Source organism: Oncorhynchus keta, chromosome 25 (genome assembly GCF_023373465.1).
Source record: "Oncorhynchus keta strain PuntledgeMale-10-30-2019 chromosome 25, Oket_V2, whole genome shotgun sequence".
Taxonomy (NCBI): Eukaryota; Metazoa; Chordata; class Actinopteri; order Salmoniformes; family Salmonidae; genus Oncorhynchus; species Oncorhynchus keta.
In genome coordinates this window covers 13,289,303-13,314,032 of record NC_068445.1, presented here as the reverse complement: position 1 = coordinate 13,314,032, position 24,730 = coordinate 13,289,303, and the positions used below count along the sequence as shown (strand labels likewise).

At 42.3% G+C, this 24,730-nt stretch overlaps 1 protein-coding gene across 1 annotated transcript; it reads left to right on the top strand.

The window, feature by feature from the left end:
• Nucleotides 1-391: 391 nt before the first annotated feature.
• rnf10 (ring finger protein 10) lies at nucleotides 392-22,923 on the top strand. The gene is made up of 17 exons (XM_035735809.2): nucleotides 392-957; nucleotides 4,722-4,906; nucleotides 5,235-5,440; nucleotides 5,548-5,638; nucleotides 5,727-5,911; nucleotides 6,029-6,165; nucleotides 19,077-19,231; nucleotides 19,393-19,521; nucleotides 19,614-19,827; nucleotides 19,948-20,081; nucleotides 20,198-20,315; nucleotides 20,427-20,528; nucleotides 20,626-20,763; nucleotides 21,106-21,197; nucleotides 21,351-21,408; nucleotides 21,560-21,724; nucleotides 21,826-22,923. Exons 1-17 carry the CDS (start codon nucleotides 792-794, stop codon nucleotides 21,900-21,902), a joined length of 2,352 nt encoding a protein of 783 aa, XP_035591702.1. The 5' UTR covers nucleotides 392-791; the 3' UTR covers nucleotides 21,903-22,923.
• Nucleotides 22,924-24,730: the final 1,807 nt, after the last annotated feature.

Below are 24,730 nucleotides of genomic sequence, written 5' to 3'. Positions count from 1 at the left end.
GGGGAGGAAGTTCAGTACCTCGGCAGGGGCTGTGTTTTTGTCACCTGGATCCGGCCCTGCCTAAGGTTTCCATCAACCATATCACAAGCAAGGATTATTAACGTTAAAACAGGGTCGGGATCATAGTTCATTGATCCAGCTATAGTCCATGCGGTACATTCAATTGGGAACTCAAGGGCTGGGTATATGTCTCCCCCCCCTTGGGTTTTCCAGAGCTAGTCAACCATACTACTACTTTTTCCTCAAACATTTAGAGAAGGACCACAACGAGGGGGGCGACAATTCACTCTGAACGAGTATTCACATTTGTTACTTGTATTCTCATTGATGTTGGGTTTCTACTACATTTCCCACAATCCCACCCTGTACAAAACAACAACGCGCAAACGTCTCATCCGGGTCTCTGTGGTTCCTGTTTGGCGACCTGTCGCCATTAGTTTTAGCTCGTCCGTACGATCATATATTTTGGGGGGGGGGAATAACTGCACAATTGTCCGTTTTCCATTCTTTGGAGAACGGTCAGCGCCTTTTTGGGGCCAAGTGTTTCCCAGAACGCGAAAACGCTCAACTTTCCTGGGTCTTGGCCCCGGTGTGAGCCTTCGCTTCGTTCTCAATTTCTACACCGCCTCCATTACTGAGACGCCAAAATTGTGTCTCTATTTTTCTTGGTTTGTTTTGTTGTCAAGATGTCGCCGTAATGGAGTCTCCCATTTTGACCGAAATTAAACAGGGCCTTCGCTGCCTGACCCGCACTCGCTACAATCTGCTCTCCTCTCCCTTTGTCCCATTTAATGCTAGGGAGCTCGGACGCTCTCTGCCCGGAACTCGGCCTAAATACCTCTCGCAGAAAGGACACAACCATGGAGAAGAATCCAAACAGCAATGCCAACAGCAACAAGGTTCCGCCCCGTTCGAGTTCTACAGGCCCAACACCGGGAGAATCTAAACCGAAAACAGGTGAACATTAATCAATGGCTTTTCTCAGTCGAACTAAATCCTAGCCAATCCCCCTCTGACTGGTTTAGAATTGTAGTCTTTGAGTGTCACGGAGTAGAGCGACACAAGGTCCATAGGTAACGGCTAATCAGCCTACAAAATGACCCCCACAGATTACAATTCTAAAGAGTTTACACAAATTTTATTTTCTTAGATATTGTGTTGCTGTGGGGTCGTTCCATGTCGTAAGCCATTTCACCCACCATCTCAGAACAGAAAATAGTAGCATTCCTGCAATATTATTTTGTTGCAATGTAACTTGATATCTGAAAAATTAAGCAAATTGATTGCACCCAGTGACTTTTTTTGTTTTTAGGATTTATATAATATTCAATAATCATCTGATTTGGACCAAATTTTTTTTTATAACAATTAGTAAGACATGATGACTCCAAAGAACTGGACAAAAGCCACCCACGGACAACCCCACACCAATCCCAACCCAACAACAAGTATACAGTATCAGTTCTTGTATGTCTGAAGTAGTATGGAGCTGTGGCTTGGAGTATTGTTTCTTCATCATCGGTAATGTCTTCTCAGTGAATTTGGTGATGTCACCAACAATTACCAGCTTCTTACCACTAGAAGGAGGTGTTCCTTCTATTGTTTTTTTGTTTAACCAAATAACATTTTGTTTTCCTTACCATGTAAATGCTCTATGGACAAGGTATGATTGCAACCCATGTTTTGGTAACATTGTAACTGTTTCAAATGCTAACATTTTTGCATTTGTGGCACAAATCAGTGGTACCTACCTATATTAGCACTTTTGTGCTTTGTATCCAAATGATCTATAAAAGGGATGGGCAACTTTGATTGGGGTGGGGGACACATCTGAAATCATCATGAGGCTCCCCCGTCCCCACCATGTGAGCAAAACATTTTAGCTACCCCCTCTTGACAACGGGGATTGACTTTATTGATTTATATATTTAAAAAAGAATGTGCACTTCTACACTTTGCCATGGGAAGTAGAGAAAATGTTGTGGTTTCTAAAGCACGTTTGCTGTAATTCTACACATTTTGAAATGGGGCGGGGATAATATTCTGCAATTTTATAACTCATTTCATGTAATGCTACTAATTTTGCCATGGGGCAGAGCATTTATCTACCCACCTCGTTCCTTTTAGTATGGTGTACTTACTACGTACACATCATACTTCAGATAACTGAAAATACACTTTCCACAATGATTCTTTAGTTGTGGACACTACATCACTGCACCTTCTCTCTTGGTCCTGATCTTTATAAGTCACCTTGATTTTTATCAGTATCTTTATGAAAATATTTAGGGAACTCCATGACAGTAGCTAAAGCAAGGGGCTATAGCAGCACACAAGTAGACTACAAATGCATGCTGGGGCGGGCATGCCCTGAGCTCGTGAAGTGAGCATTGCTGGAGCGAAATTGAAGCGGGCGAGAAGGCCGATGCTCCAGCCTTTGGGAATCTCGCGCCACGCTGCAGTCACATTGTGCACGCTCCGCTCACATACTCTGATCCACGCTACGTTGCAGGGCCTAGTGGTAGGGCTGGTTTGTTTACGTGATATTGGAGGTGATGTAAGTCGTGCCTTTTGACAGAGCATTGACACATTCACCAAGAGTCGGGTGCATAATGATTTCTGCACATTGCATTTAATTTAATGTATTTTTGCCTTTTCAATATGTTACTGATATGTAACCACAGGTAAACTATTGTTCAAACAGGCTAAGTTGGGCTGTTTCATAACTGCAATATGTGACCCTCCGTTGAGGAGAAAATTATTCCAAGTGTGTGTTTCATGCATATACAGAATACTAATTTAGTATTTTTGTACAGTCGTCCATAGAGGCTGGTGGAGTTAGCTAGTTATCGGACTTACGACAGTGGATGACACCTCATTTCATCATTGTAGATCAGTGATCACCAATCTTTTGAGTCAAGATCACTTTCGCAGTCAAAAAGCAAGCCGAGGTATACCGCTCTGATATTATTATTTTAAACAAGCCTTTGCAACACAAATATAAAAACAGTTCTGTAGGAATGAGTTTTGTGCATTAGGCCTAATACGTTATCACAGCATATTGGCTATGCTTGACTTGTCAATATTCTTATCAGGCCATATTATACACTAAGTATGTGGACACCCCTTCAAATTAGTGGATTTGGCTATTTCAGAGACATCAGTTGCTGACAGGTGTATAAAATCAAGCGCACCACCATGCAGTCTCCAAAGACAAACATTGCCAGCTGAATGGCCTTACTAAAGAGCTCAGTGACTTTCAGTGTGGCACTGTCATAGGATGCCGATTTTCCAACAAGTCTGTTTGTCAAATATCTGCCCTGCTAGAGCTGACCCGTTCAACTGCAAGTGCTGTTATTGTGAAGTAGTAGGCTCAGGCGTGAAGTGGTAGGCCACACCACACTCACTAGCAAGTTCCAAACTGCCTCTAGAAGCAACGTCCGCACAAGAACTGTTCGTGGGGAGCTTCATGAAATGGGTTTCCCCGGCCAAGCATAAGATCACCACGCGTAAGGCCATGTGAAGGCTGAAGTGATGTAAAGCTCGCCGCCATTAGACTCTGGAGCAGTGGAAATGCGTTCTCTGGAGTAATGAATCACTTCACAATCTGGCAGTCTGACAGATGAATCTTGGTTTGGCAGATGCCAGGAGAACATTACCTGATCCCGATGCATAGTGCCAACTGTAAAGTTTTTGGCGGAGGAGGATCAATGGTCTGGGGCTGTTTTTCATGATTTGAGCAAGGACCCTTGGTTCCAGTGAAGGGAAATCCTAATGCTACATCATACAATGACATTCTAGACGATCCTGTGCTTCCAACTTTGTGGCAACAGTTTGGCGAAGGATCTTTCCTGTTTCAGCATGACAATGCCCCTGTGCACAAAGCGAGGTGTTACAGAAATGGTTTGTTGAGATAGGTGTGAAAGAACTTGACTGGCCTGCACAGAGCCCTAACCTCATCGAACATCTTTGGTATGAATTGGAACCAGGCCTAATCTCCCAACATCCGTGCCCAACCTCACTAATGCTCTTGTGGCTGAATGGAAGTAAGTCCCTGGAGCAATGTTCCATCATCTAGTGGAAAGCCTTTCCAGAAGAGTGGAGTCTGTTATAGCAGCAAAGCTCTCACTCCCTCCACTATCTGTGATCTTTGGGAAATCTCTACCTCATTTGAAGTTGAAATATAAAATGGTTTAGGTAGGGGTCGACCGATTGCTGACCACTGTTGTAGACTGTATCTTTGCCATTCATTTGGGATTGAGGCACGTAACAGGATCTACACACATAACAGGACATTTTAGAGTGATCTATCACTTGTGTGCAAGTGTGACTTGACTTGCTCTGGCTTGTGCTGATAAGTGCACGTGACACGGCCCACTCTGTACTAGTCATGTGGGTTCTAAAGATGAGCTTTTTTTTTTTTTTAAACGAGAGGCCCGGCAGGATGTGTTTATCTTTTTACCAATATGCCTTTCTGCGTTGGTGTCTTTCAGAGAGGTATTTGGTACAACAGTAATAATATCAGCAAGATCTGCATGATCTTCACCCTTCCTTTGGTTGATTTTAGGCTACAAGCTGGTACAAGTTCATTTCTACTTTACATCATAGTGCCTCACGGGCAACAGTGAGCATGAGAAAAGCAATGATAATGCAAATAGAATTGCTGATGATCCTGCTGGAATGATAAATTCCCTTATTTTTTTCCCTGTTGTTCTCCTCAGATGGTAAGAATAATGGAGGTTCTAAGCGCTACAGCCGCAAGCGAGAGCCCTCCGTTCCCAAGAGTGACAGTTTCCCTGGCCCTCGTCGCACCAATTCACAGAAAAGCAAGAATTTTGACAAGAGACCTCCCCAGAGAGGTGGATCCCGGCAGTATTGCGTTACAGGTGAAGGAAGATGTGACGAGGTGAGCTTTCACAAGATAACAACATGAATCTGTCGTTGGCTATGGAATAACCTACATAAGCCTATTTTAAGAGAGCTTTGTTCGGCCCTATACTTGTATATTCCCACTTTGGGATCTTGTTCGCTCTTAATGTATGCACACATGACTGTATGTCGCTTTGGATAAAAGCGTCTGCTAAATGGCATATATTATATATATTATCTTAAATAGCACTTATATAATGTCACTATAATGCTAGAATGATTTGAGTCACTGATCAGTAGAAACAAGGCATCAACCCATAGGAATATTATTATTTCGGTTGTAATTATTTTCTCCCTTCCCCCAGGTAGCAGAGTGCCGCCAGGCTGAGTTCAACCTGGCTCAGTTTGCTGGACCTAAAAAGATCAGTCTAAACCACTTGCTCAACTTCACCTTTGAGCCTCGTGTGGGCCATGGTGGTCTAGGAGGAGAAGGACACTCCTGCTGGGGCCGCCGCAACAAGTGGGGCCACAAGCATAAGCCCTTCAACAAGGAGCTTTTCCTGCAGGCCAAGTGAGCGCCCTCTCAATTCAAATCTTTCTTGTGCAGTATGACATAAGGCTTGTTGAATAGTTAGATTGGTGCTTTTTTTTTAACCTTTTGGTCTCCTTTTGCTTTAGCTGCCAGTTTGTGGTGACCGATGACCAGGACTACAAGGCTCACTTCACTGACCCAGACACTCTGGTGAACTGGGACTGTGTGCAGCAAGTGGTAGGTTCCTACATCAGCCCTCTCTTTTGCTTGAAATCTCCACCTCCTAATTGGACTTTTAATGCATCTATTATTTCCCCCCCTCTAGCGCATCTACAGTCATGAGGTGCCCTCCTGCCCCATCTGCCTCTACCCCCCGGTAGCAGCCCATATCACCCGCTGTGGCCATATCTTCTGCTGGCCATGCATGTTGCACTACCTGTCTCTCAGTGACAAGAGCTGGTCCAAGTGCCCCATCTGTTATGAGTCTGTGCACTCTGATGACCTCAAAAGGTTAGTGAGATGTTAAATATCCCTATTAGAACATTCTCTATCGCCACCTTTGGGAAAGAAAATATAATGGTTGAAAATGGTGAATAACACACTCTATCCCCTCATGTCTCACTGCAGTGTGGTTGCGATGGAAACCAGGCAGTATGCAGTCGGTGACCTCATCACCATGTGCTTAATGCGGAGGGAGAAGGGGGCTCTGGTGGCCATGCCCAGCTCTCAGTGGGTGAAAGTGGAGGAGCCTATACTCTTTGGAGGTGAGCGATGAGGAGGATGATTACCATATGTTTGTGTTGTCACGATACCAGAAGTTTGACTTCTAATACCACGTTTAGTATCACGATACCACAGCAACAAAAAGAAAGGCAAGGAGAATCACACATTTTAATGTTTTAAGTCCACAAAAGTGATTAAATCACACCAGGGGAGGTGTGGAGAAAAACAAATACATTTTGATGTGTGTATTTCATGTGCACATGCACCAGTGTTGCCATGTTTGTGGTTTTCCTGCAGCTCGGGCTACTTTGAAAATGATGTCCTGGTGAAAAGGTATTTGTTGCTGGTTTTTGGGCTATTTCTAAATGGTACTTTTGCAGCCATGGCATTTCTCTTTTATAAAAACAAATAAAAAATCTAACCTCTTCTGGTTAGGACCCTTCATCTCAATATCTGCCTAAAATTACATACCCAAAACGAACTGGTTGTAGCTCAGGACCTGAGGCAAGGATCAAATCAAATTTGATTGGTCACGTACACATTTAGCAGATGTTATTGCGGGTGTAGCAAATGCTTGTTTCTAGCTCCAACGTTGCAGTAATATCTAACAATTTCACAACAATACACACATCTAAAGGAATGGAATTAAGAATATATAAATATTTGGACGAGCAATGTCGGTGCAGCATAGACTAAAATACAGTGGAGTAGAATAGTACATACATATGAGATGAGTAATGCAAAATATGTACATTTATTAGGGACCTAGTGTTCCATTATTCAGGTGGCCATTGATTTCAAGTCTATGTATATAGGGCTGCAGCCTCTAAGGTACTAGTGATGGCTATTTAACAGTCTGATGGCCTTAAGATAGAAGCTGTTTTTCAGTCTCTCAGTCCCAGCTTTGATGCACCTGTACTGACCTCGCCTTCTGGATGATAGCGGGGTGAACAGGCAGTGGCTAGGGTGGTTGTTGTCCTTGATGATCTTTTTGGCATTCCAGTGACATTGGGTGCTGTAGGTGTCCTGGAGGGCAGATGGTTTGCCCCCGGTGATGCGTTGGGCAGACCACACCACCCTCTGGAGAGCCCTGCAGTTGCGGGTGGTGCTACTACTGTTGTGTTGTCTGCAAACTTGATGATTAAGTTGAAGGCGTGTGTGGCCATGCAATCATGGGTGAACAGGGAGTGCAGGAGGGGACTGATCAAGCCCCCTTGTGGGGCCCCTGTGTTGAGGATCAGCAAAGTGAAGGTGTTGTTTCCTACCTTCACCACCTGAGGGGCGGCCCGTCAGGAAGTCCAGGACCCAGTTGCACAGGGCGGGTTTCAGACCCAGGGCCCAGCTTAGTGATGAGCTTAGAGGGTAATATGGTGTTGAATACTGCGCTATAGTCAATGACTTTGCACGCACACTGTTGCATATTCGTGATACTATTTGAAAGGAAACACTTTGAAGTTTGTGGAGATGTGAAATTAATGTAGGAGAATATAACACAATAGATCTGGTAAAACATAAAATAAAACAAACTTGGGCATTTTATTGCATCATCTTTGAAATGCAAAAGAAAGGCCATACATTGAGATAGGAAGCTGGTATGTTGTCCACAACAGGGCAACGGTTTGTGTGCAATGTTTCAGACTGGTATATTCAGGAATGTGAGCGCTAGGGCTGGGCGATATGGCCAAAATCTCACACCCTGATACAGGTCATTTCCTATAACGATACATATCACGATATACACATTTTCTGTAAATTCAATGAATAAATAGTTTATTTAAAATGACCACATGTAAAGGCCTATTTCTTATTACATTTTGAATTATACTCAACAAATTGTCATTTGGTACCTTGGTTCGAGTGTTGGCACCAACTCACGAAACCCCTGTTTCTCAACCGTGTAAATTGGGGCCATGTCTTTGCAGATGTAAGTTGTAACTGCAGTTGTTATCTCTTCCATCTTCCTGATTCTTTGCCATATGCTGTGTCGCGGGCAAAAGCCTTTTCAACGTCTGAGTCGGGGGTTTGTTTTGAGCACTCGACTGTACTTGTTTGGGTCTCATCCGGCCTGCGGCATATTTTGCAGTGAACGGTTTTCTGACTTTTCATACCCAAACCACGTCCATGCAACCGAAGTTGTCCCTCTTTTAGGTACGAGCTCTGTGTCACGTTCACTCTCCACCATGTTTGTTTGCGTTGCAAATTTCAGAACGCGAAGCGACTTTCAATGGATGAAAAGTATTGCCGTGAAGAGTGTGATTTGCGACACAACGAAATAAACGATAGAAAAACGTCTATGGTTTCATATTATGCTCTATCGTCACACGATATATATCGCCCATCCCTAGTGAGAGCTACATAATATTTAGTATGAACTCTCCCAGGTGTCCCTCATGAGTTTGCCCAAATGTGGCCGAATTGGTCAATTGATTAATGTAAGTACATAACTATAGAGAACATACAAAAATGTTAACTTATTTTTTTAATTAACACAAAGATGAAGGGGGCGGTACTTTTCAGTAATGTCCAGCTGAGGTCTTGGCTGCTTTTTAGGTCAAAATGTTGGTGGAAGTGGCTCCAAATAATCCTCTAGCACAGTGTGCCAACGGTCCTCTCCCTCGGTGGTAGTTGTCGCTGGTGCACTGGCCCTCCTCCGCTTATGGGCTGGCCTCTTAAAGTTTACTATTACTTATTTTAGTTAACCTTTATTTTATCAGGGGTGAGCCCTGCGTCAATACATCAAATACACAAGACATATCTATAAACATGTATATAGAGTATGGGGAACACAATCACTATAATTAAATATGTAGACCAATAGGCAACATGACACTCAAACCACATCCAACATAACATACACACACAGTGCATTCAGAAAGTATTCAGACCCCTTGACTTTCTACACATTATGTTACATTACAGCCTTATTCAAAAACATACTTAAAAAAAGAAATCCTCATCTATTTGCACACAATACCCCATAATGACAAAGAAAAAGACAAGTTGTTAGAAATGTTTGCAAATGTATTAAAAATAAACGAGACCTTATAAGTATTTAGACCCTTTGCTGTGAGACTCAAAATTGAGCTCTGGTGCATCCTGTTTCCGTTGAACATCCTTGAGATGTTTCTACAACTTGATTGGAGTCCACCTGTGGTAAATTCAATTAATTGGACATGATTTGGAATGGCACACCTGTCAATATAAGGTCCCACAGTTGACTGTGCATGTCAGAGCAAAAACCAAGCCATGAGTCGAAGGAATTGTCCGTAGAGCTCAGAGAGGATTTTGTCGAGCCACAGTTATGGGGAAGGGTACCAAAACAATTCTGCAGCATTGACTGTCCCCAAGAACACAGTGGCCATCATTCTTAAATGGAAGAAGTTTGGAAGACTCTACCTAGAGCTGGCCGCTCGACCAAACTGAGCAATCTGGGGAGAAGGGCCTTGGTCAGGGAGGTGAACAAGAACCTGATGGTCACTCTGTCAGAGTTCAAGAGTTCCTCTATGAAGATGGGAGAAACTTTCAGAAGGACAACCATCTCTGCAGCACTCCACCAATCGGGCCTTTGTGGTAGTGGCCAGACATTGTTAAAATGCACATGACTGCTTGCGTCGAGTTTGACAAAAGGAACCTAAAGGAGATTTGATGAGAAACCATATCCTCTGGTCTGATGAAACCAAGAGGGAACTCTTTGGCCAGAATGCCAAGCGTCACATCTGGAGGAAACCTGGCACCATCTCTATGGTGAGGGCAGCATCATACTGTGGGGATGCTTTTCAGTGGCAGGGAATGGGAGACAAGTCGGGATCGAGGGAAATATGAATGGTGCAAAGTACAGAACGCTCAGGACCCCAGATTGGCGCAAAGATTCACCTTCCAACAGGACAATGACCCTAAGCACACAGCCAAGACATGCAGGAGTTGCTATGGGACAAGTCTCTGAATGTCCTTGAGTGGCCCAGCCAGAGCCCGGACATGAACCCGATCGAACATGTCTGGGGAGACCTGAAAATAGCTGTCCAGCAACGCTCCCAATCCAACATGACAGAGCTTGAGAGGATCTGCAGAGAATGTGAGAAACTCCCCAAATACATGTGTGCCAAGCTTGTAGCGTCATACCCAAGAAGCCAAAGGTGCTTCAACAAAGTACTGAGTAAAGGGTCTGAATACTTATGTGAATGTGATATTTCAGTTTTTTTAATACATTTGCATACATGTCACGATTTTCAATCCCAATGATAATAACTAACAATCAATAGCTTTGACCAATCCCTGAGGTTTGTAAGACCCTGGGTTGAAGAATAATTAAGTAAAGACTCAGCTTATGCAAAAGGTTCGTACAGTTTATTCACAAGCACTTTCTAAAGTCCATAATACAAAGACATCCATTTTATAACTCACTCCCTACTTGCGCACATACATACACAAGAACAGTAGGTGGAATGTATCCTTCCCCATGGTTCTCACCATTGTTTATCACTACCAAACTGGCAGTTCCATTCCCCTGAGATTATAGGAACCTTGACAGGACTCCCTGTGAGTTCTAGCCAGGTCAGGTCATACACAGTTTAATTGTTCTCGGTATCTTCTTAGTCACACACACACACACACACACACACACACACACACACACACACACACATTTCTACTTGTCTCGACCCAAACCTTATTATACTGAAGTTTACCATTCTATTTCATTATACATGTTACAGAAATGAATGATTACTAATAGTTATATTTAATTATTCATTATATATGTTACATAATGTCATAATTACGTTTTGGGGTGGAATTGCTTAGTCATTACCTTTAAGCATATAAATTCCCTTACCAATCCACCCCATGACTAAATAATACACACTGATAAATCAATCGTCATATGGAATCATAAATGTTCTATAAAAGTAAACAAAACCAATATATGTATTTACATCTGATACTCATCAAAGACTGTTCTAGGCCTATATCCAATTATAACTCTTATTTTTAGGATTTTTATTATAATCTTCATTAAAGGAACAGTCTGTCTAAACATTGAAGATGGTCTCATCCAACATTGGCTCCTCGTGGTTGAAAGAAACTGAGCCATCTCCTAGGCCTGGAGGCCTGTATTCGTCATCCTACTGGTCGGAGCTCGGAATCGGTCCATATCTCACCATCTGTTGGTCATCGATCTCTCTAGAGTTCTGGTGATTAAACCTCTCACACATGGGACCAAACAGCATCCACACAACACCAACACACTCATACAGGTGAAAACAGCCCACAATACAGTACTTAGGACATTCTTCCATTTCCCAAACATGCTATCGAACCAGCCAGTCAGGGAAGTATCCACCCCAGAGTTCTCTGCTAACTCATGAGCTAATGTGGTTAAACCAGCCAGGTCCTTGGTCACTGATTAGTCTGGAGCTGTGTTATTAGGAATGTATGTGCAATAATGAAACTCAATCATTCTACCTACCCCGCCCTTTTCTGCCAATAACATATCGAGAGCCAGCCTATTTTGCCAGATCATGAGGGAGGTGGCAGATAATTGGTCAGAGAACCCCTTTACTGCATCCCCGGTATCATTCAAGAATCTCTGTTGAGCCCTAACCTCTACTACCCGGAATGGTACCTTCGTGTCGATGTTGGTCTGGTCGAAGCCCACCTACCATAACCCGAGATCCTCTTTCTTCACGCTTTTAATGGTCATTCGTACCTTTATGCAATACGTCCCTCGCTCCGGGTTGCTTTACTATACTCCATCTATTTGTATATTGGGAATGTGGATTTACATAACCTTCTCTCTCTCTGTGAGCTATAACCTGATTCCAGGAGTTACATGAGGATCTACACAGATATCTTCCCTAAAAAGTCCTAGACTGCCAGGAGGTTAAGGACCCTATTTGGTCTAGTGGTAAAGCCTTCACCTATTTGATTCATAGCTTTGTATTCATCTGGAACTTCCCTGGGAATGCCAATAGCATCCATCTAGACAAAGCTACTCCCATCTGGGTCAAAACTCCTCCTGTGCCTACTTTAGCCTCCAATAACTGGCCTCTGATGACTAACTCGAACTGGTTGGACCAATAACCCCGGGGCGCAAGTTCCTAACCACCCTTTTGGTATGCGTCCTTTGCTGGTACAAGCCCACCCTACATCAGTTATAGGTTCTGTGAGGTTAAGAATTTTCTCCTGTACTTCCAAACCTAAGTCAGTCACATTAACTATTGCCTTACAGCCATTAAAATCACCTAAGTTCCCGGTGCCCTTCTTGTATCTATAACGCTGGTACTCATCAGGAGTTAAAGGAAACCGAGGTGGGTTGGCAGTGTACTTCCATCTGGCCAACCCAATCCCTGTACAGTTGTCTGCTTCCCTAGGAAATTTAATTTTTACCTTAAATCCTACATCTTGACCTTCTTTGACTCCTATTCTGTAACTTACTCATCCATGATGGTCAGTATTTTATATTGTTTTGTCTTTTACCTCTTATCAATGACAACGGCATCGTATGATTTAGTTCCGGAAGGTGGTCGATCTGAATGTATCAGAAAGACTATGATGCAGCTCAGAGCCCCTAATTTTCCCCAAAACCGCCAACCCTCTCCTGCCCTTAGTCTGTCTGCTAGGTACCACCACATACTCACACTTCTAGGAGCACCCACAGTGAGGAACGGGATAGGGAATCTTCGTTAAGGAGGTAACCCCCGGACCCTGTTGGTACTCGGTTCTTCTCCTAACTCTGTGTGTGATCAGCAGTGCTTATATGTGTACATACCTCTTTGCAGTGGGTAACGTGGACCGAAGGGACTCTCTCAGCTAATGGCAAAGGCAGTGGTTAACAGAACCTTGTATGGGCCTTCCCAACAGGACTGCTTCCAGTCTTTTCTCCTCAGGGACTGGATCCACACCCAGTCCCCTGGTTGGATTGAATGAATCACCTTCTCCTGTAATTCACCTGTTGGACACAGTCTTGGACGTACGGGTTTGGTTAACAAACAGTCTGATGTGTTCTGCTAGTATATCTTCAACTTCTATGTCTACCTGTTCTGGTCTCCCTAACTCTGGCATTCTATATGTTCTACCTGATAAGCTGAAGTGTTATCCATTGTTTAAAGAAATAGATCCTAGTAAACCAACTCTAGGGATAATATCTGGACCTAATATTTTAGCTACCCTAATCGTCTCCACCAAGTAAGTTGGGAACGCTTCTACCCATTTAATATACTTATCTATTATTGTTAAACACCCCTTCTTTCCCTCACTTCGGAATAGTTCAATGAAGTCCATTTCCAATTGTTGGAATGGATATTCTACCAAAATAAATGTTTTTAAGTAGTTATCCTTTAGGCCACTAAGTCTTTCCTAACCTGCAGTGTTTCCTAACCTGCTCTACCATCCTTCCTCCCTGTTGGCACATGGTTCTGCCCATGTGTCAATATTGCTGCATATCTAAACAATGACTTGGGTAGTATGGATAACTTATCATGATGCCAAATACAATCTGTAATCTACAAATAGCTAACTTTTCTGGCAAAAGTACAGCATCTAATAGATTCAAAATCAACTGAGCATGTGCAATAGGTATTTACTATACCTCTGTGGCAGAATTCACAACTAGGGCTGCTTTCTTTGCTAAAACCTTGGAGAATTGCACTGTGCATCTTTCTCTAATTACACCCCCCTCTACCAAGTCCTCAAAGGTGTGAGTAATCTCTTTTATGGCCTCTGGCTTTCTGTGGGGGTGACGGCCACAGTCAATAGTCATTGTATCTCTTCCCAACAGATTGACTAGACATAACCTGGAGTTGAGGACTGGAATGCATGCCTGCCCTCCTGACATCTCATGTTTAATCACCAATGGAGCAGACAGTCTTTCCACTGTCTGATATTCTGAAGCTGAACTGACAATCTTTTCCCAATTTATTCTTACTCCTTCAGGCTTAAAATATGTCCTAAATACTTAACATAAGTCTACCATAATTAAAACCTATTCTTACTGGCTTTATAACCTTATTCAATAAAAAAATGCTGATAATACTATAATATCAATTTTACAGCCTTGTGTTAAATTTCTTACATTACATACAACAACAGCTAAGGGAAAATAAACTTGGCTAGGTTACTAAATGTTACTTAAGCCAAAATAGTGGTATTTTTCAAAATAACCTTATGATAATTTTTTTATAAACCCACCTCACCCCATTTTTTTTAAACACATCTTTCCACGAGAGTAATGTATAAAAAAAATACTACTACTGGTCAAAAGATAAAACAACATTTCAATAAACAATAATCAGAAACTATCACACAACTTTTAACTATTCAGACCTGAATCCCTTACAGCAAAATATAGCCTGCGAGCACAACTAACTGACCTATTCTTACCAGTAGGCAAAAATATAACGTTCTGCCAAACCTCTATCGTAAAATTAAAACCAAACTTCACAACTTTCCCTTCTCTTTCAGCTTCACACTTATGAAATGTCCAAGACTTAAAAGTAACATGTAAATCACCAAATTTATAACACACATCATTCAACCCTTTAGAATAAAAAAACATTTCGGTGGGCACAACTCTATCGCCATTACCTATCTGCTTATTATTAGGATTCATCAATTTTTATTTTTTATTTTTTTTTATTTTTTTGGCAACTCTCTTCTGTGATTCAGTTATTCACCTATTCTCAATACGTTATTCCAGTAGACCATTTAGGCAACAGACAACGTATTACAACAAAATCGCCTCGCTATTCTTTTGGATGAATTAGTCTTTCAATTTAACTTAAACAAGCTATTATTGTTCAGTTGATATCTTAAACAAACACTAACGACATATCAATAGTTGAATTACAATCAGAAACCCAGATTTTAGTCAATTGGTGCATAGGCTGTGAAATAAACCCGAGCCTCCCGTGTGCCAGGCGAGAATTATACGACTGGACCACCAAAGCTAGTGAAATGAAAAAAAGAACCCTATTTATAATTGTCTGTAGTTGTAAAATCAGGCACGTACTACTGAGACAATTCCCAGAAAATAGCCCTAATTTAAAATGTCCAAGCATTTCTCCGGCGATGATTTTCATTACTCTCTCGTTGTCTCTCTCTCCCGCTTGTCTCCTTATCTTCTCTCCTGCCTTTCCCTTTGTTTGCAGTTGCGGTGGTTGTGTCCTACTCGGTCACAATGTTTACAGGGAGCCTTACACTCCCGGGCGAACTGTCCTGTCTCATCGCAATTGAAACACTTTCTATCGTCTGATCCTGTCCATTTTTTTCCCCCGTCTCTTTTAGGTCAATTTCCCTTAAAGCCTCCTTTGTGCTTATCTACAATTACCCCGATAGTAACTGTTCGATGCTCTTCTCCTTTCTGTTCTCTCTTTTTACTGTCTCGGTGATTATGACCTACTTTATTGCAGTGTTTACACGCCGCCTCACAATCTCTAGCAAAATGACCCGGTTTGTGACAGATGCTTTATCTCCCCCTTTCTCTTGACTGTCTCTATCCACTTTTCTCGACTTTCTCCACCTCTATCCACTTTCTCAATAAAGTTTCTAAATCCTGTCCTCCTTTCTGTGTCCCTCCCTCCCTCGGCTCCCTGAGGACCAGCATATGGGGGAGGTGGTGACGGGACAGGCGGCACCGGGTTTTTCTGCCCCCGTTTCATCACCACCTCGTCGTCTGGATTTTCCCTCCATGCTTGATCTACCAGAGAGGCGTATCATTTGGGTTTGGGTGGTGTCTCTGTGGGAGCCGTGGGAGTCCTCCCTGTCTGCTCCTGGCTACCTAATTCTTCCTCCTTATTAGCTCCCTTTTTCTTGGCCCCCCCCCCTGCTCTTTTTCTAGCTTCAGCCAGCCAAACGCGAGCGGTGTCGAGCCCTTCTGCCTGTTGCTTCTGTGCCTTGTCCCCACATACCCTATGTATCTGTTTAATCATTGATTCCAGTTTTTCTATATTTAAACGTCCATCAAATTCATAATTTTTTTCTCCATTTCTGGCCAAAATAATGTTTCTTTTATCTTTTCCCTGCATATACAGTGGGGCCCCACTGTATATCTCTCATCTCTGGTTAATTCCGGAATCCCCTTAGAGGATTTACTACCCGTGTTTATTCAATTACTATTATTGTTATTATGCTTCTTCTCACAATCTATGTGCATGTACTATTAATCTGTGTGCTTTCTATTACCCTTAACCTATGTTAACCTATACCTCCCGTTAATAATCTCTCCTAGAATTCCGGAATAATTATTGGGAAGACTTTTGATATATGATTTAGTTCTCACACATATACAACAATAAGTTCCTACTTTCATTTGTTGTTCCTTATGACTTTTGACTGTATCAATATATCAATCTCTCGCGCAAATAATTATCTTATCCTCGTTCAAAACTTTCTGTATGTGTTTTTAAAACTGATCCAATTGCTTCTGTGTATGTCTTCTCACAGTCGACGTGTGTGCTTATTCCTTTCTTGAAACTATCTATAGAGATGTCTTTCGATCGGACATTAGGTCTCACACGTATACAACTATAAGCTATATCCCAGGGTTTGTAAGGTCCTAGTTAACAGCCTATTTTTCTGTTGTTCCTTGTGATTTATGACTCGTTAATATCTCACCCTGCTATATTAGGCTTCCCTCCTTCAATGGATAATCAGACCTAGATGTGCGCCTCCTAAAGATCTGACTATCCCCTTCCAAGCGTATTTAGACAGGTGACCTATATTACGCTGCAGTACATTTTTTTAATTCAGTTTGGGGGAAGCCTTTTTCAGTTTGGGGGAAGCCTTTCCATCTACCTGAAGACGGTTAGCATTAGCATGCTAAAGGCTACACAAAGTGGTCGACATGCACGCACAGAACGCATTCCTGTGTCATATTGTCTTCAGAAAGTTGCAGGGAATATGAATCGGTGATGGATTCTGTTTGTCTTAGACTTGGGCTAATTAATACATTTTAGAATAAGTCAAATACATTTAGTTGGTTTCCAAACGTGAGACATTTGATAGACGAACCGGAAGTAACAAAATCATATCTAATAGTTTTTCGTGTTGTAGTTAGGGCTGTTGCGGGGACAATATTCTCGTGACACCGCCATACCGGCAGTCATGACCACAGTCAAAGTAATCTCTTGACATGTGTTTGTCGTAACCAACTTGCTAACTACCATCAGGTCCTAATGGCCTGATATTCAGTGCTCTATTGTCCCTCTAACCACTCTGACATCAATGCAAATGTTATTGAAATCACATCAACCACTTATCAAAATAATATCATGATTTTAAAACTCACCTCACTGTGACGACAGCAGGTTTAAACTGAGTGGGAAACATGGTTGTCGTGGATGTTTTTTCAAAGCCAAACAACAAAATGGACAGCGCTTTAAGGGGATTTCATTCAAAGCATTTAAGACGTTGCATGTAGAACACCCATACGCATATTACAGCTTATGCATTCGCCTGTATATGAGCCCAAGCCACACCCCCAAAAAACTGAATCAAAATAATGATAAATTACTTACCGCATATAAAAAAACAACATTTAAGATGTATTTGGTACTTAATTGGTCTAGCCTATAACCCAAAATTAAACAATCTAGTAATTTCCTTTGAGTGTGGACTGTATTATGCATTCTGGATGGAATGAGTACCTCATGCTACGCTCCAGTCTTTCTATCCACGAGTCTGGGAGAGAACATATAGGCCTAGGCAATGCCGTTTGGTTCACTGATTGTGCAGGGTGGCTTAGTTAGCCTACATTTTATAGTGAATTTGGTTTTGAATAACCTAGTAATGGGGCATGTTTTAATATTTTCATAATTAATAGGTTGACACTAAGTTTTTAGAATATATAGATATAGAATATCTCACTGCGTTTCTCCATCTCTTCTCCATTGCTTTCTCGATCGCTCAGAGATGGGGGGGCTGTCAACAGTTTATTGAAATGCTTTGTTGTGAAAACTTGTTACTATCGACGTTTCCAAAATTAAGCATTGGGTAGCTGCAGGAACATGGTTGGAGAGCCCATGACAAACATGTGTGAAGTGAAATTAGTGTTTTTATAAACAGACATTTCTATATGCAATCACATGTGAAAGCAGAGTTTTGATGGTTGCCACTAAAAAGAGGATCCCAGCTGCTACTATAGTAGCCTACCCAGCATGATTTACACTGCGGGAAAGCGGCTGCCCGTCGTTAATCGAGTGCATACAGATTACAGTTTCCTCTGTCCCTGGTCCTGCCCTTTTTTGCGACTTTTTCAAATAATTAAAGCCTGTAGTTGCGTCATGGAGCCCATATATGTTTGGATTTCTAAGACATTCTCAGGTTTGTGTCATTCACAACTAAACTTGCCAAATAACTCTAAATCCTGCGTATAGGAGCCGTTTTTATGCTCAACATAGCCGCTTCATATGCACACCCAAGCCGAAATTGATAAATATATTTATTTTATATTTAAGTTCAATTATGTTATTAATACAATAAAATCATATAAAATAATGGCACTCATAAGCATATCGTGTCTGCTAAATAAACTAGCCTACAGCCTTTGACATGGCGCGTCGGTAGTAGGCCAACTCATATGCGGTTCCTTTTGAAATACACTTTTCAGTTGAATGTTTCTTTAGATCTGCCTAAAATAGATGATGGATTTATTGTGATGGTGTATATTAAATGGATTTATTAGACCTTTTAAAAATGTTCCAAAGGTCTGCATCAGTGACTTGTATGCCTGGAGATGCTAATCGTGTTTTTTCATTAACGGTCAATTAACCGTGGGATCAGCAGACATTTGCATGGCAATAACCGGCTAACAAAATGTCATGACTGCCACAGTCCTAGTTTGTAGTATTGAAAAAGTACCAATGTTTTAGTGTACCGTGCGACACTGTTTACCATATACCTGTTTCTGTGGTATGGTATATGTGCGTCGTTGTGACATTGCTGTACCCCTGTGTTGTAGATGTGCATCTGAGCCCGTACTCCAAACTGCTGCTGGCCTCTCGGGAGCAGGTGCTGGGCCTAGTGGCCGAAGAGAAGGCCGCTCTGCAGGGTCAGCTCACCCAGGGAGAGGATGCCACAGCCTGTTTCATCCAGAGTGCCCTGTGCAATCTGCAGGTAACACTGACAAACTAGCAGCTTGTCATTTAAAATACAGGCAGCTTCGACTGCAAGAAGTGATGTGTGAAGTTTGACTTGTTACACAAACTTAGGTCAAGTCATATAATATGCCTATATAGCATGAACTGACCCCCTCTCTTTCCTCTGCTGTGGTCCAGGAGCGAGTGGAAGCTCTGCTGAAGCACCAGAAGGCATGTGCTGAGGACAACCTGGAACTGTCAAATCTCACCCTGGCAGATCCCACCTCCCCTGAGGAGGAAGTGGTGACCACCTTTAGCAGTACCAAGGTAAGTGTTTGCATTTATAACCCATTAATATACTCTCCAAACTTGCCCTTGTTATTGGCTCTGAGAGATTCTCCATGTTTTACTCTTTCCAGCCAGTTCTGCAGTATTCCTCTGCATTTGATGATGAGGTGGCAGAGGTTCCAGAGGAGGACCCTGAGGAGGCCACCGGTGAGGAACTACAGCTCCCTGAAGGGCTCCTGGAGAGAGTACTGGAGGAGTCCCCTGAGGATGCAGCGCCCCAGCCTGCTGAGGAAACGGCGCGCCCCCAAACCTCAGAGCACGGCCCCTCCTACTACTTCTACCAAGGTAGGATACCCTTTAGCAGAACTACGGTTTATCCGTGTCTCTCCACTTAACATCTACCCTGTCCTCTTTATTATTACATTCAAAAGTCCAGTCTCTGCACTTACTCCTTTGTTCTTCCAGCGGAGGACTGCCAGCAGATGTTCCTGCACCCAGTGAACGTGCGCTGTCTGCAGCGTGAGTACGGCAGCCTAGAGGCCAGCCCCCACACCATCACGGCCACTGTGGTGGAGATTGAGGGGCAAACTATCACTGAGGTAAGTGATTAGATCTAAACCATGTTTGTTCTTGAAAAATGTACCAAGACTTTGTTTCTTCTGCTTCATCCCAGGAACATGTGCAATATCTCAGGTTTTGATTCTCTTGGCTACAGGAGATTCGCCGTCGACACCGCTACCTGGCTCACCTGCCGCTCACCTGCGAGTTCAGTATCTGTGAGCTGGCCCTGCAGCCCCCCACCCTGTCCAAAGAGACCCTGGACAGCTTTGCAGGTCAGAACCGAACATACGCTCTATTCTAGTCATGTACATTGCTTATTGGAGTAAATACTAATCCAATAATGATCTTCTTTCTCCATCACTTTTTTAAATTCTGACTCTCAGATGATTTGGAGAAAAGAAAGCGTCTCAGACAAAAGAAAGCAAGGGATGAGAAGCGCAGGGAGAGGCGTATTGAGATGGAGGAGAACAAGAAGCAGGGGAAATGTGAGTCCATATCACTTTTGGTTGTTTCTCAATGTAGAATGTGTAACTGAAAAATTGTCATCAGATAAAGTATCTTCATATGAATGTTTTTTCTCAGATCCAGAGGTGCATATTGGGCTGGAGAATCTTCAGCAGTTCCCGGCATTTGGGTCACCACCTCACAACGGCAGTCCACAAGTGTATCCTGAATTTCTGTTGGCCCCTCCTTCAGCCCTCACCAGCAGCGCTGTCTCTGGTGAGACCAGCTCTTTCAACTGTCCTTTATTTTGATAGGCTTGGAACTTTAAAGTGTCACTGTTTTATGGACTCCTGATAGTAATGTTTGTATTTTGTGCCACTAGGCAAGTCAGTTAAGAACAATTTTCTTATTTACAAGGACAGCCTAGGAACAGTGGGATAACTGCCTTGTTCGGGGGCAGAATGACAGATTTGTACTTTGTCCGCTTAGGGATTCGATCTAGCAACCTTTCTGTTACTGGCCCAACACTCTAACCACTAGGCGATCTGCCGCCCCAAATATAGCACATGGTGCAAATGGTGTCTTGTAAACTGAAACGCCATTTCCATCTTGTTGTAGATGGGATGATGTTCCCTAGTCTGACTGGAGACAGCCCTGCGCCCAGCGTGGGCTGTGTGGAGGATGACTCTCACTGCATGTCCTTCGCTCAGGTCTGTAGGCCTAACTCATTCATTTAGTCACTCCTACATGTCTGTACCTACAATTTTTTTTATTACAGACTGATTACCTTGGATGTCACAACTTTTGGATATAGACAATTTAGATGACTTATCTCTCATCACCCCTTATTCTCCCCTGATAAGATGCTGAGGGATGGGAAAGCCAGGGCTGATGCCGGGCCATGGACCACTCCAAAGAAAGGTGACAACTCCACGTCTACATCATTAATTTCTCCTCAGTTTCTGTTTGCTCAAATCAGTTGGCAAGGCGAGCATTGTCAGCTGAACCCTATGTTTGTTTGGACCATATAGTGTCAGTATTTGACAGTGTTTGTCTTGTGCTGCTCCCTCAGAAATGCTTCTGGCTCCTCCAGCGGCAGACAGCGATGGAGAGAGTGATGTGTCTGACCGGGTCCCAGTGCCCAGTTTCCAGAACTCTTTCAGCCAGGCCTTTGAGGAGGCACTCCTGCAGCTGGACCATGGTCCAGCTGCTCCACCACAGCCGGTGGTCATCCCTGGTCAGTCTTTCACTGTGTTTGTCTGTGTCTTAGCTTGTGTAAGTGATGTCTTTTTTGTGGAGTTAGAATACTGCATACTTATCCTATTCCTTCTCTCTCAGATGAAAAGGGGGGAAAGAAGAAGAAGAAGCAGAAACAGAAGCTTCTGTTCAGCACCTCTATGATTCACACAAAGTAGATGACACTGAAGTTGAAATGTATCCCTTCACCTGCTCAGATTTGAGTTTGATCCATCTCTCATCACTGTCATTTTTCCATGCAGCTCTATTTTAGAATGACAGACAATGGGGAATTTTTGTTGTTGTATGTAGCCCAGGTAAGTAAGGCCTCCACCACAGTCCCACTCACAATTTCTTACATTGTGCAATTGGTTTATTATGTGTTCTACAAAGATTTGTTCCAACTTCCTGCCACATTGAAAATCTTCTTTAAAAATCTGCTGTAAGGAAGAATGAGTTACATTTGTTATAGAGACCATATTAGGATCTACATTGGGTTGAATGGAATTGTTTTGAGGGGTGCATTTTATTTGGGGTAGCAGTCAGCCAGCTGCAGGTACGTCACACCCTCTGAACCATCCCAGATTTCCAATCCCAAGTCGCAAACACTGTCAGCCCTGAATTTGGTCTTTTTAAAAAATGTCTGCTTAACAAAAAACTCATCTACTGCAAGTTGTATGTTCTGCTTGCGTTTTACTCTGATTTGGCCTGAACATAGCACAACCTCTATGCATGAGTCTGATTCTCATACCGGTCTGGAGAAAATGCAAGGAATACAGTGTAGCTAGTATTAAAGAAAGGATTGGAAATATTTTGTGTGTTGATGGCAGAAAACTCAAATGCACTGTGGACCTTGTGTTAGAATTATTAGACCATGGATATGCAGTTTCTTCTCTTTGATCTATTCATTTTCCCCCTTCTAGCATAGTCATTTGTTTGTCCTTCCTAGTCTAATTTGTAACATTGGCACTTTTACCCCCCTGGTTTCAATTCAGTGTTGCAAATATGTTTTATGTGTGAAGCTAGAGATCTGCTGACTTTTGATTACTTGCTATATAAGGAGTGAGAAGGTGGGATGGAAAGATTCTATATAGAAGTTTTGTTTGAGGGTTCCTTTTGTTCTTTTTTAAGTTTGTAGTGAACATGAACATTAAATGTCAACTGGCCTGACATTGGAATAAAGGATTATGCACAATCAAACTAATTGTCTGGTTATTTTTTGTATTGCAGCAAAATGAGAGGGTATTGATGCACAATTGTTATTTTGTTACTATTATTTTTTACTTTAGTTGACACTTGTCTGTCAGAAGGAGAAAGCTAGTTGAGTGTACTGGAAATATTTTTTTTATTTTTTACATTTTCTTAACTGACTTGCCTAGTTAAATACAAAATCTTATTTTCAATGGCGGCCTAGGAACAGTGGGTTAACTGCCTTGTTCAGGGGCAGAATGACAGATTTTTACCTTGCCAGCTCAGGTTTCGATTTTGCAACCTTCCAGTTACTAGTCCAACGCTCTAACCACTAGGCGATCTGCCTAGTGAATGGTTTGATTTATGAAAAATGTATCTGAAAATGTTTTAATAAATCAGAACTTACCTATCTATCAAGAACCATTTCGAAATAAATGTAAAAAATAAATAAATTGGGGGTGGGAATCCGACCGCTAGATGGCCCGTACACGCAAATGATATTGTAATTTATCCCAGGGGTTCTTTATGCAACGGAGCAAAGGTTTGTATTAAACGACACGTTTTCCCAAAACGTTCTTGATGATACTGAGGTACGCTTCCTCCGTTTGGTTGGTATGGCTTAATGCTATGAGTGGCGTATTTAAAGGGAAGTGGTTGGCAGCGTTGCATTTTGAACCCATAACCTAATCCCTCCCCGTTTTTCATCTGGTCGTTCAGAACAGCACCGTTTCCGTTTAATTGAACGAAGCAGACGGGTTCTTTTCCCACATTGAACGCAGCCCAGGAGGACACAAGCAGCAGCCGATTCTAACCTGTCACCGACCGTGTCAGTGTAGTAATGAAAACGGTTCAAAGGGTGGCACACCATACCTACCAATTTGTAGCTAACAGCCAGCCAAGTGCAACCAGCTACATTAACAGAATCCTAGCATTAGGCTGTTATGCTGGAATTATGATCGCGAATTAAAAAAAATAGTCCCCTAAAAAGACACGCTATACTCGAATATCGATTATTTTTTGCACTTGTACGGTACAACTGATTTTCACAGCATTGCAACCTTTGGAAAAAATACATGGATAATTGTATTTTTTATACCAGCTTTATTTTGAAGGTTTACACATTGGTATGTTAAAAGCTATTGTGTATGCTATATTTAAAGAAATACATTTTAAATGTAAATGTATATTATTGGAATTACTCAAGACTGCAAAACTTAAATTGGTCTCTTGTGCTGGGCAACGGGTTTATAATAATACGGAGTGCTGGCGACTCCTTACTCCATTCACTGCAATGTAATACACCACATTGTATATGGGATACTTATTGCGTTGTAAAGAGAAATTTACTACCTGTATCATATAAACTTGGGTAGGGAAATACTCAGTCGTGTCTCTGTTAACCAAATATGGTCCGTTTTATAAGGGGACTGTGTCGCACTGCCTGCTGCTGGCTGTTCGCTCTGCCCCATCCATAGCCCCCAATGCAAAACACTAATAGAATACATGGGATGCATATTGGCTTGTAGAGAGAACTTTTTCTGTCTCAGCTAAAGTGGAATGAGAAATAGTCAGTAGGGTCTCTACTATCCTAAGGTTAGTCTTGGAGGGGGACTGTAAAGTACTTCAGTACAAATAATTTAAAGTACTACTTAAGGTGTTTTTTGGGGTATCTGTACTTTACTATTTATTATTTTGACAACTTTTACTTCCCTACATCCCTAAAGAAGAGAATGTATTTTTTACTCCATACATTTTCCCTGACACCCAAAACTACTCGTTACATTTTGAATGGCTAGCAGGACAGGAAAATTGTCAA

Bases quoted from the DNA above. Each gene is read 5' to 3' on its own strand.
- rnf10 (XM_035735809.2), top strand. From the start codon at position 792: ATGCTAGGGAGCTCGGACGCTCTCTGCCCGGAACTCGGCCTAAATACC. The intron at 6,166-19,076 runs GTGAGCGATGAG...CCTGTGTTGTAG, and splicing joins GGAGCCTATACTCTTTGGAG to ATGTGCATCTGAGCCCGTAC. The intron at 21,409-21,559 runs GTGACAACTCCA...CTGCTCCCTCAG, and splicing joins ATGGACCACTCCAAAGAAAG to AAATGCTTCTGGCTCCTCCA.